This window comes from Maniola hyperantus, chromosome 5, assembly GCF_902806685.2.
Source record: "Maniola hyperantus chromosome 5, iAphHyp1.2, whole genome shotgun sequence".
NCBI lineage: Eukaryota > Metazoa > Arthropoda > Insecta > Lepidoptera > Nymphalidae > Maniola > Maniola hyperantus.
Genome location: NC_048540.1, coordinates 12,808,873 through 12,821,326, shown reverse-complemented (window position 1 = coordinate 12,821,326; position 12,454 = coordinate 12,808,873). Strand labels below are relative to the sequence as shown.

General features: G+C 39.1%; 1 protein-coding gene across 1 annotated transcript; it reads left to right on the top strand.

Moving 5' to 3' along the window:
• Positions 1-387: 387 nt before the first annotated feature.
• Positions 388-3,550, top strand: LOC117982593 (CLIP domain-containing serine protease HP8-like; the record flags this gene model as incomplete). The annotated part of the gene is made up of 5 exons (XM_069498660.1): positions 388-478; positions 1,035-1,140; positions 1,761-1,948; positions 2,099-2,203; positions 3,243-3,550. Coding segments are annotated over 5 exons (798 nt in total), but the record flags the coding sequence as incomplete, so codon positions are not given.
• Positions 3,551-12,454: the final 8,904 nt, after the last annotated feature.

The following is a 12,454-nucleotide window of genomic DNA, read 5'->3' as shown; positions in this document are numbered from 1 at the left end:
TTCCCACAACAAGAATAACTCTAAAGTTTAACTTGAAAAGTTAAACTTTAGAGATTCTCTTTTCCATAAATTTTGGCATAGTTTATATTTACGTGGTCTGTGCATTTACTTAAATAGTTAAACTCAGAACCCCATTGAACAATCTCGTAAGGATTCCTAACTTGCCGCTCACCAACATCAATGGCGCACTTACCACCAGCTGGCGAGATTGCAATCAAGTCATCGAATGAAATAAAATAAAGCTTTTAAAGGAAAATTTAACTTCTGTTCTGTTTTAACTTCAAGATATGCTGTCCGCCAGTTTTATCCTTCGCCCCTGTAAGCAGTTCCAGCGCCCCTGAAGCATTTGACAGAGCTGCAACGTTGGCCCTGCTGCCGCAGCCTGACTCTTGCGGCATATACTACGGCAATAGCATGTTTGGCACGATAACCGAGTTCGAGGAACATCCGTGGTTGACAATGATCCGACATGACAAGTGTAGGTGTCTATATTCTTGGGTCACAATAAGTTGCAATGTTGCTGAGGTATTTAACACAGGCCCTGCTGCCGGAGCCAGGTTCCTGTGGCGTAGATTTTGCAGAAATGATGTTCGGCGGCACGATGATAAATTCAAAGAGCATCCTTGGATGGCGATGATCCACTATGATAAGTCTTGTGAATTCGTACAGGCGTTTGACAGAGTCCATGCTGCGGGCAGTGGCTACTTTTGGTCTAGACTACGCCGATAGGATCTTCGGCAGCACATTCACCAAGTTTGATGAGTATCCGTGGATGGCGATGTTCCGATATGACAAATGTAGCTAGCTATACTTTTATGATCCTGAGAATTTTCACTTTCACTATGCTTGCAGAGATCACTATGCTGAGTAATAAGAAATATAAGTGAATAGATCAGGTGCAAGGCCTACGCTATTAGAATTTTTTGACAGAAAAACTCAATAACTTTTTGGCCCGACCCGGAATTTGAAACCCGGAGCCAAATATTTGGTATAGCTTGCTTAGTAGCTTATTCGTTCAAAATTGTTATTTTCAGTCAGAGACAGCCGTATCTACTGTGGTGGGGTGCTGATATCATCTCGATACGTGTTGACTGCGGCGCACTGCGTCGATGTGCTAAACCTGCCCCAGAACGGGAAAGCGTAAGATGCACTTTGTCAAAAAAAAGAGATTTTGATCCTAACTTTTTGCGTTAGACACGACTCCACATGGCAATCTGTTATTAAAATATTTAGACTAGAAATAAAAGGCTTATTCTGCTACTATCCTAAAAATCTGTATGGTGCAACGTGCAGCATGATGCTAGCTGGGAATGTACCTATCTATTACTACGAAAACTCAAAGTACGGTATTTTCTAATATTTTTCAGTAAAACAATTCTTAATGATTAAAAAACAGGCCGAGTTGAGAACGACTGCAGAACAACTATGCTACTATGTACACGTTGTTAGGTATACCATAATTCATAACATATTGCATGCTAATAGGCAGAATTTGGCTGAACCTTTTTTTTGTATCATCTTCACTGTTTACCCATATTCGCAATAAAGAAATTTGAATTGAATTAAATTTAATTTACAAAAATGTTCTAGGGGTAAGACAGATGCAGACTGGGTGGTCAAATTTCGTCCGAGTTTCACTCCAGTATTTAAAAAAAAATGTTATGAAAACAAGTAAACTTTTCGATTTAATTTCTTGGGCTTCAAGAAGCTAATTCTTCCAACCCAACCCAACCCAAGTAGTAAATCGATAAAATTTTCAGGACTCACGTCCGTCTAGGCGAATGGAACACGTCGAGCGTTATAGACTGCGTCTGGGGCGATTGCAACCAGCCGCCCCTCGACGTGCCTGTGGAGGAGGTCGTTCTACACGAGGACTACGCGGGACATGACGGAAACCAGCAAAACGATATCGCGCTGCTGAGACTCGCGTATGATGTGACTTTCAGTGGTATGTTGATGAAAAGCTTGAATTAACCAATAATGGAAGAGTATTTTTCTTCTTGTAACGTCTTCTGTCGGAGGTCTATCTGCACCTTGAACTCTGCCGTTCGGAATAAAGATCGCAGAATTAACACGCATTATTGTTTTTCTTCTTCAGACTTTGTGAAGCCGATTTGCCTTCCCATTGATACTTCCCTGGCGCAGAAAACCTTCGAGGGCTATAATTTGGAGGTGGCGGGCTGGGGAAACACGGACACAAATCGTAAGTAGACCGAAAAGACTGATTTTTAGTGTTCCCGAAAATAACAATGAAAACTGGTCACATGCGTGTGAGATGGTCTTCGTAAAATTGAATATCTAAACACATTTTTGAGAATAATATAGTGTACATAAATCCATACATTTTGTCAAGTTACAGACGTTCCCACTTGTCGGCTGTCGGGCCCGGATTTTAAACGGATGTTCCAATGGCAGTGTTTTTGACACAAAATCGGTTTCAGACAAATATAAATCGCCTCACATAAAATGTTCTCCCACTGGAACATCTGATTAAAATCCGGCCCGACAGACGACAAGTGGGAACCGGCTCTTAGTAGGAAATTTCACCTTATTAGGTTTTAGTATATTAATTATCTAGCACTAAATATTATGATGATGTGATGATGACGTATGGTGCTGAAATGTGGACACTGACAGTTGGCCTTGTCCACAAGTTCAAAGGCGCTCAGCGGGCTGTAGAGCGGGCTATGTTGGGTATCTCTCTCTGAGGGACAAAATCCGTAACGAGGAAATCCGTAGAAGAACCAGAGTGACCGACATAGCCCAACGAATTAGCCAGCTGAAGTGGCAGTGGGCAGGCCACGGCTGCCGCAGAACCGATGGTCGATGGGACAGACGTGTTCTGTGGGAAGATTCTCTAACTCAGTGTCTAACACTGAACGATAGCCACCGAGCTCATTTTTTAATCCTTTGAAAGTTTTCTACGAAAAAATATTTTACTACCACCCAGTGAAGCAGTAATATAGAACCAACCAACCTCGATGGCTATCATTCTGTGTTAGACACTGAGTTAGCGAATCACCTAGCTGTAGTGGAGACCGCGTATCAGCAAGTGCAGTGTGGGACGACCTTAAGAAGATAGCGGGAAGTGGGTGGATGAGGAAGGCGGAGGATCGTGTGTGGTGGCGTGCTCTTGGAAAGGCCTATATCCAGCAGTGAACTCAAACAGGCTGATTGATTGATTGATTGATTGATAAATGTTATGAAAAGTGAAAATTGACTTCGACAATTAATGATTTCAGAGTTCTTATCAGCCGTGAAGCAGAAAGCGCGTTTGTCAGTCCAAAACAACTCAGTTTGCTCTCAGATTTACATGATGTATGACATCGATATTACCGAGAAGCACATTTGTGCTGGAAAGGTTTTCAGTGAGGATCCCTGTACAGGAGACTCAGGGGGCCCGTTGATGGTCAAGATTAATGGAAACTGGATGGTGCTAGGTGTGGAGTCATACTCGCCTTCACCGTGTGGTACTGCTAATCGTTGGCCAGGAGTATACACAAAGGTTACAGCGTTTGTCGACTGGATACTGTCCAAGTTACGACCATAAGTTTTTGGTGACGGAATAGTAGGTACTTATCAGTAGCACAGTTGTGAGAACGTATTTTGAAATAAATTTAAGTTTTTAAATACAAATAATGTGGCTTCAGCAATAAAGCACTGGTTTTTTTGAGTCTACGTAGTTATTTAATAAGCCGAACCTGCTTTATGATGCTGTACGGCGATTTCGTAAAACCCGCATCAATCATTATTACAATCTCAATTGTTGTGATTGGCTGAATTTGTGCTATTCTTGTTGCAACCAAGCATTGTAGCCAATAGTGAGCGAGCGTCAACCAATCAGAGGTGATTGCGATCGTGACATTGTAGCTGTCATTCTACCGCAATCGCAACAGCTATTTGCTGGATCGATAATATCTTTTATTTATTAGACACCCATAACAGATTATGACAATGCCTAATAACAAAAATAGGTACCTAATACCATAGTAACTTTCCAGAAAATAAGCTGTACACTACAGAAGCAGCATCTAGTATAATATTATGACGTAACAGATGTCACTATTAAATTAGGAACTAAAATACCAGAAACTGAAAGTTATGAAATTGAATAAGTACTATGATATGTTTTGTAAGAATCGAATAAAAATGCATCATTCTGTACTCATTTGGCTGTGTTTATTACTTTGTAAAATTTCCCTTTCATAAAAGAGCAGGCGTTTCCTAGTAATTTTGTATAAATATGGATGTCGTCCCCTTTTCTATTTGTGAGCGCGACATGGGTGGCGGTGGCACGCCCATAAATCAAAGTAATTCCTTCTCAGAAGTCGATTAATGTCGTTTAATAGAAGATATTTTATTATGATTTATGGTTAACGAGGTAAGCATAGTCAAATATGTAGTTAAGTTACGCTCATGTTATTTCAAGCAATACTGTTTTAATTAGTCTGTTGAAAACTTAGTCGAGAAAGCTGCAGAGCTACGCATATTATTATGAATGTGAAAGTGTGTTTGTTTATCGTTTTGTTGGCTTTTACTTTCATCACTTCGCAACGGAGCAACGGAGCAACGGATTGACGTGGAAATACATACTAAGTTAAAGACCTGGAGTGGTGAGCATACTTTTTATCCCGAAAAATTAAGAAGTTTCCATGGGATTTCCAAAAATCAAAAATGACGCGGTGGTCGCAGGCATCAGCTAGTACCTACATAAAAATAGGTCGTTACGCGATTCAAAACTAAAGGTATGATTCCGATTACAATGCGAGCTAGGCAGCAATGTTCCGCTACATTGCTGCCGCGACATTGCTGCCTAGCTCGGAATGTAATCTCATAATATAAGCTTATAGAGATTGTATGGGGACCAGTAGTGCCGCGACAGCACTGTTGCGGCAGCACTGCTGCGTGCAGCGTGGTTCGGAATCATACCTTTAGGTACCTGCTATAAATCATTCATCATAATATTATGAAGAAAGATGGGCAAAAACGACCCAACAGAGTGTGAAAATTATGGGCAGGAGCACCGGTAAATGCTCGTCGTCGTTGCCTGATGGAAGCCCACTGCTGGACATAGATATCTAATCTATTTTAGAGACTTTCACATACAATCAAGCGCCGCCTGAATCTAGCCCTACAACCCGTTTGATATCATCTGTTCACCTAGTTTGGAGTCTATAAACCAAAAAAAAAAAATAGTTAAGTATATAAGGTCTCTTAATTTTCGGTAAAAAATCCGTGTTAATTAAAAATGCTGCGGTACGCGACTAAAAAATCTTTTAAGAGTAGGTATATATTTTGAACTTAAGCCAAGATTAGATAGCAGCTAAGCTTTGTAGCATGTAAGCGTTCTTGACGTTTTAATCTATGTACCGAGTAAATTCTACACAAAGGATGCAATAATGTCTAATGAAATCATGAAAGTTAGTGGTACTTAAGTATCTCGCATGTCTCTTCTTAACCCTGGTGCAATATATTTTGTAAATATTGGTTGCTAGTATTAGAGATGGACCATTTCACAGTTAGGGCATTTGTGCATCCATCCGTGAAATCATGAATTCCGAAAAATACGAATCTAATTTGAATGACGGCCACTTCGAAGAATCACGGATACGAACCGAATACGAATGAGTGTACAAAGGCCCATAGCATGTAAAAATCACATGAAAAACCTTTTTATGTTTAACACTTGCTATTTTACTTACCTAGAGTAGCCTGTGAATATTTACGAAAGAAAATCTCACAAAATTTGAAAATTATTACATTTATTAATCCCGTATATATAATATCTATCTTCTATTTATCTTTAAACTAGCTGACCCGGCGAACTTCGTATCGCCTAACAGTCGATTCTTTAATTTTTTTTAATACTTTAAATAATTTTTCTCTCCGTAAGAACCATCCTCGTACTTCAAGGAATATTAAAAAAAGAATTAGCGAAATCAGTGCAGCTGTTCTCGAGATTTACGATCAGCAACACATTCAGCGATTCATTTTTATATAGAGAAGAAGATATATAAAAGGAAAAGGTGACTGACTGACTGACTGACTGACTGATCTATCAACGCACTCGATTGTAGCAATCGATTGTAAGCACGAAAATTTTAAATCACTTTCCGTGAAAAATCGCGTGTGAAATCACTGTAAGGAAAAATAATAATTTCACAAAATTAAAATGATTTAAAATTAGCAATCACGCCCATCGTTATTTACTATTCACACAACTATAGTAACTATAACACAGTATAGGCCAAGAAGTTAATCTCCACGTAGGTACCTATTGGAACTACGAAGATTGTAATACAAACTTTTAGATAAGAAAAAAATACATATTATGAAAATGTCTTTAATTTACTATAAACGCATACCATAGTACCAATATGATAAACCCGGGATTCCAACATCAATGGATAAACCTAACTGTATTCGAGGTTTATAGTATTTATTATCAATCGAAAGTCGATAAATCTGCAATCCCTTTGACAAATTAGAAGTACTACGAAAATTCCGGACTTTGGGCAAAACACTTATACAACCAACTTTATAAGTTACTTGAAATACCTACTAGTATACGGTACTTAATATCATTTATTTAATTTTAAGCATGTTTCCTCAAGGGGGTAAGGAGGTGCGCTAACATCTTAGCACCCCAAATTTCAACCTCAACTGCACGTGGTGCCCCCTGCGAATCTGCGGACGAGGATATGACGACCGAAGAATGGCGGGATAACCATTCCATATGGCTTGGCTTAAATAATACAGACCAGAGACGGGCAGCAGCGTCACTGGTGCGAAATAGCCTACAGCCCTGCGCTGACCAACCCGCCTGCCCAGCGTGGTCAGTATGGGCACTACTTCTAATGAGCAGCGCCAATTTGGCGCGCTCTTGGAAAGGCCTATGTCCAGCAGTGGACGCAAACAGGCTGATGGATTGGATTGGATTGGATGTTTCCTCAGTTTCGAAATGTCATCTTGTCTGTTCAGAACCGCGAATAATTTCTTCTACATACATAATATCTAGGTAAGTGCTAGCTTAAAATATTTCTCGGAGACTTGTCAAAAAGCACTTAATACACTAATGGATTTTCTTCAGACGCTAATTTTACACCTGTATACACTTTGCGGGATTTTAAATGGCAAAGGTTTATCTCAAGGATTCTAGTTACTTTATTATGTATAGCGTATATAACTAGTAAGTACAGGGTAACTAATTACAGGGTACATTAACTAGTAAGTAATTAAGCTAGCAAATACTTAGCGTTTCTGTTATACTACCTAAACACAATCCAATACCAATAATCCGTTGTATGCCTCATTTTGTAGTTTTTATGATTTAGTATTTTTCAAACCCGCAATGTATATCGTGCAAAACTCGGGTCAATAATGCCCCACCTACGACGCAGCATTGACTCTGAGTGGCCTACTTACGCAACGTTCGTTGACCTCTAGCGTCCGTCAGATGTTTTATTTGCAATACATCGTGAACTTTTACAAAATATAGGATTTTTATGCGTTATTTTTTGTGTTATCATATCTGATATCAGTAGGTAATCATCAGTAGTATCACCTGTCTTTGTTTTTGCCAGCGTTCTGGTTACACCCTGTATACATCGCGCTTTAATATTACTCGCTTTAATATATAACTATAGGTACCTACTTAATTATTTATTTAGGCACTTTTCGCGTGAATTTAGGTTATATTTTATAAATCATATAGGATACTTTAATCTATCGGGATGAAAGTGGGCTAGATTACTTCTTGAAACTCTACTTACTCGTAGTTGCGCAGTCCCATCTAGGTAAATCGGTTCAACTGAGTCAAAGTCAAGTCAAAGTTCAAAGCGGGTACCACTGTGCACTTTTCGATTGTCATTTGTTGAATCAGTACCCTTATCACGTAGATTAATAAAATTATCAGTACCCTTATTATAAATGCGAAAGTGTGTTTGTTTTTTCGTTTATTGGTTTCTCGTGGAAAATCAAAGAATTCCCGCGGGAATTTTAAAAACCTAATTCCACGCAAATGAAGTCGCGGGCCTCAGCTAGTGATGATTATAAAACTTTTCGTGTCCAGTGACCGCGGACCGAGTCAAATGTGAGCACCGCAAAAACTTAGTCCTTGCAGATAACTGAGTATTTACGGCGCTTAAGCGTTTGATCTGTAGGTATATAAAGTAGTTTACGTCCAGCTTTATCATTTATGCAAAACGCATTATTTCAAAGCTCTCACACATTTCCATTGCAATTATCGTTACCCTAATTATCCATTCCATATTTTGATTTTAGCACCAGAATTGAGTGTGCTTCTGCCGGCTGCCAAAATAGGCCATTGGCACATATTTCAGTGAATTGAGAGGGTTTTTGAAATAAAGCTTGTGAGTTACGTTCGTATTAAATGATATTTAGGTAAAAATAAGTGTGTCTATTTATTTGCATTGTGATTCATAAATATATACTTATTTATTATGAAACATCAATTACAGTAAAATATAACATTTACATAAATAATCTAACACAAAAACAGCTAGTGGTAGCCAAAAAAAGCTGATGATAGCCTAGTGGTAAGGCGTCCGCCTCCTATTAGGAAAGTTGGGGGTTTGATCCCTGGTCTCTAGCTTTTTGGAGCTATTGCGTTTTAAGCAATTAATATCACTTGCTTTAACGGTGAAGGAAAACATTGCGAGGAAACCTGCACACCTGAGAGTTCTCCGTAAAGTATGCCAATTCGCACTAGGCTAACGTGGTAGATTATGTCGTACAAATCACATGGATCCGTTGCTCCATTGCAGCATGATCGAGAGACAAACCAACAAACAAACGACCAAACTTTCGAATGAATAATATGGATTGTCATATTGGTACCTAGTGATAAGTGAAGTGATACTAAAAATGCGATATCCCAGTAGGTATTAAAGACAGCTGCAGATACCATTTTTGTTACTCACTTTAGTGGAATGAATAGATTTCATTGAGATTTTATATTCACTAGAATTGTTCTATTCGAAAGGATCCATCACTTAGCATTTACGAGCGACCGAGTTGCATGGCGTGGCCGGTGCCCTCAATAAATCTGGACTGTGGAGCGTTTTGTCCAGCGCCATTACACGTTTTACTGCCACAGGAACTGTCCACTGGTACAGAATCGTTAAATCATGACGGACAACTCCTAGACAAGCATAAGAACCAGCTGGATTCACGTGATTAGTCGAAGCAAGCCCGGTTCGAAAGCCGGGTATACTTCGACTAATCACGTCCAGTCTGTTTTCATTTATAATGGATATCACTCGAGATGGTTCAAACGCTAAAATTTACACCCTTATAATAAATGTGAAAGTGTGTTTGATGTTTTGTCCTTCAATCATGCACAACAGAGGAACGGATTGGCGTGATTTTTTGCATGGATTAGTTAAGTACTTACCTGGAGAGTGGCCAATTAAACTACTTACTAGACTATACAAGTGCTGCTTTTTATCCAGGAAAATCAAAGAGTTCTATCATGAGGGGAAGTCGAAGGGCGCTTTAGCACTTATCAGTGAAATCACGGATTCCGTAAAAATACGAATCAAATGAGTACGTATTTGTATGACGGCCACTTCGAAGAATCACGAATACGGATGAGTACCCAAACAGAGTTTCCGTTTTAGATTTGAACTTTATCTTGCATGTTTCAAAATTAACTTCATGCCGTGTAGTTTAACTAAATTTAGTTTATTACCGCAGTGGCTAACACAATTTGCAATATATGCCAAAGCTTATATAAAATTTCAGCACTTTGTACATGACACCTGCCACTCGACGGCGGCGTTGAGTTTCATATTCAACGTTCCCGCTATTCATTAAAATCACGTCACGTGTACGCCGCCGGTGCGCGGTGGAGAAAATAAAACTACAGGCATTTTGTTTTGTTATGTGCTCGGTCTTGTGGTAAATAGAGGCCTCGTGATATCAAATCAAAAGGATTTTGTTTCGTTTAGTTTTTAAAAAGCAATATTTTGTTATCTAACTTAAATGCTGCGTTTAGGTACTCGATTAGTCATCATCATCATGATTAACCTGTCGCCGGCTCACTACAGAGTACGGGTCTCCTCTCAGAGGGAGAAGGATTTTGGCCATAGTCTTCCATGTTGGCCATGTGCGGATTGGTAGACACCTTTGAGAACATTATGTAGAACTCTTAGGCAAGCAGGTTTCCTCACGATGTCACGGGATCGAACCCCCGACCTCCGTTTACTCAATTAAACCATACTTATTATCAACACCACACCACAAAACAGAGTTCCCTTTGTTACGGACGTCAAAGGATTTCTTCATTTCCTTCCCTTCCTGAAAAGAAGAACATCCTCCGTTATGTCTGCAGACCCAGCTGGTCCAACTCCCTGTCCCTGGGTAACTGCTCAGGGCGTTGGCCCTCTTCAGTGGTCGCAACGCCGCCTGTGACTACTGGCGGGTCGTGGGGTGTGACCACTACCCGCGGGTCCAACTTGTATCTTGAAACTTTTATAGTGTTCCGAAGAGAAAATTTCGCTAACGCGATTCATATTGTCTGGCGAGTAATTATCTAACTTGTTCTATTTAATTAATCTAGCTTGTTCGTTGTCAGTTATTTATCGCAACCTCGCTAGCGCGATTCAGGCTGTATGGCGAGTGATTGAAGGTACATGTGGCGACATCTACTTTGTTCTGTGTTAGTTACTTCAACATAGGCTCGCGTGATAGCTATACGATCCTATTCAAAATAATTACTATCAGTGTGAGTTGCTCATCTAGTTTCAGTACGAGGCATGAGCAGACGGCCAGAGCCGTCCCTTTGCAATTTTTTAAATTATATTTTTCTTAGAGGGGGGTCTACGTTACAGACAACACCTATATGAAAAATCATAAGTTTCTAGATCAAATTGCAGAAGCTTAAGCTAGTTGATTCATTATTTCAGCTAACTTTATTTTTGCTTTAATTTGAACCATCGTTTCCGAGTGCCGAATCACTCACTCACGAGTCACGAATTCTAGATCAAATAATCTAGAAGAAAGACCCTTGATAGCATGTAAACTATAATAATAATATTATATATTAAAACTGAATACAATTTCATTTCAGATATTGGCGTGGCCTAAATTAAACTAAACTTTAATACAAATTGACAGATATTGCATTAGACAAGCAAGGGATAATTTGTTTAGGTTTCTCTTGGAACAGGCGTTAAGTGAAGATTGTTTAGAAAGGCATTCATAGGATTTGGAGTAGGTACCTGCCTACGTTCCACGTGTATCTAACTGTAATCCTGGCCACGCTTTAAGTGCTTATCTTAAAAATATAAAGGCCACGGGGAAATGAAAAATACATTTAATATTTTAAGAAAATATTTTTATGGGATCCTATGGCTCTATTTTTATTTGTTTTGTTTTCTGATTGTATAACGTGATTTTTACACAAGGTGTCATACTAACAGAAGCTATCATATTTTGTCATGCTTACTTGCCCTCAATTGATGGGCTTAAAAGATTAACTTAATATTTTCCTGACATTACAGATAATAAAACTATTACCTATTTATTGTAAATTTTTAATATCAATAAAATATTATAATGAATTGCAAAAAATTTTGACCAGCTCATAATAAATGAAGTTTTCCTTGACTATAGGAATAAGGGTATTTACATTATAATTAGTCCTCATCTCAACAAATCACCGGTCCACTACTGAGTACGGGTCTCCTCTTAGAACGACTAAGGTTTTAAGACATTTTCTCACACGCTGCCTTAATTCTATATTTGTTGCTGATCTTTTGTGAACTGAATTGATATTATTTTGAGTTTTGAGTCAGTTTAAACGGCTTTTACGTGAAACATCGGTATTTTACACTTTGTGGAAAGTAAACTAGTTCCATAATAATGGCGTGGCATAAATTATGAAGGAACTGGCATTCTCGAGATGGTAAAACAAGGCTGGATGTGAAACTAAGGAAGGTACGAGCATATTTTAGTGATGTAACGAAAACATAAGTAGTCCTTTCATTAAAATTAGTCAAACGGATGGATCGTGAAGTGTCTGTCAGACAGACAGACACACTTTCGCATCACACTAATAATAATTATTATAAAGGAGAAAATACGTCTGCATGTTTGTAACTCTTTCACACAAAATCTACTAGGCGGATTAGGCTGAAATAAAGACAGATTATACCTATCCTGGATTAACACATACAGTGCAACAAGGCTATCTTGGCGCGTGGCAAAAAACGGAACCAACGTTGCCGTCGAGTGTCCCCTTTGAACATTCTAAGCCTTTGTTCTCCAACAGGCAGCGCCCCCTGTCAATGTCATTCAAGTGCCAAGAGAGACTTGTCGCACTGTAGGTTACTTTTTATCCCGAAAAATCAAAGAGTTCTCACGGGATTTAAAAAATCTATATCCACGCCAACGAAGTCGCGTGCATCCACCACCAATAGTGCAACTGGTG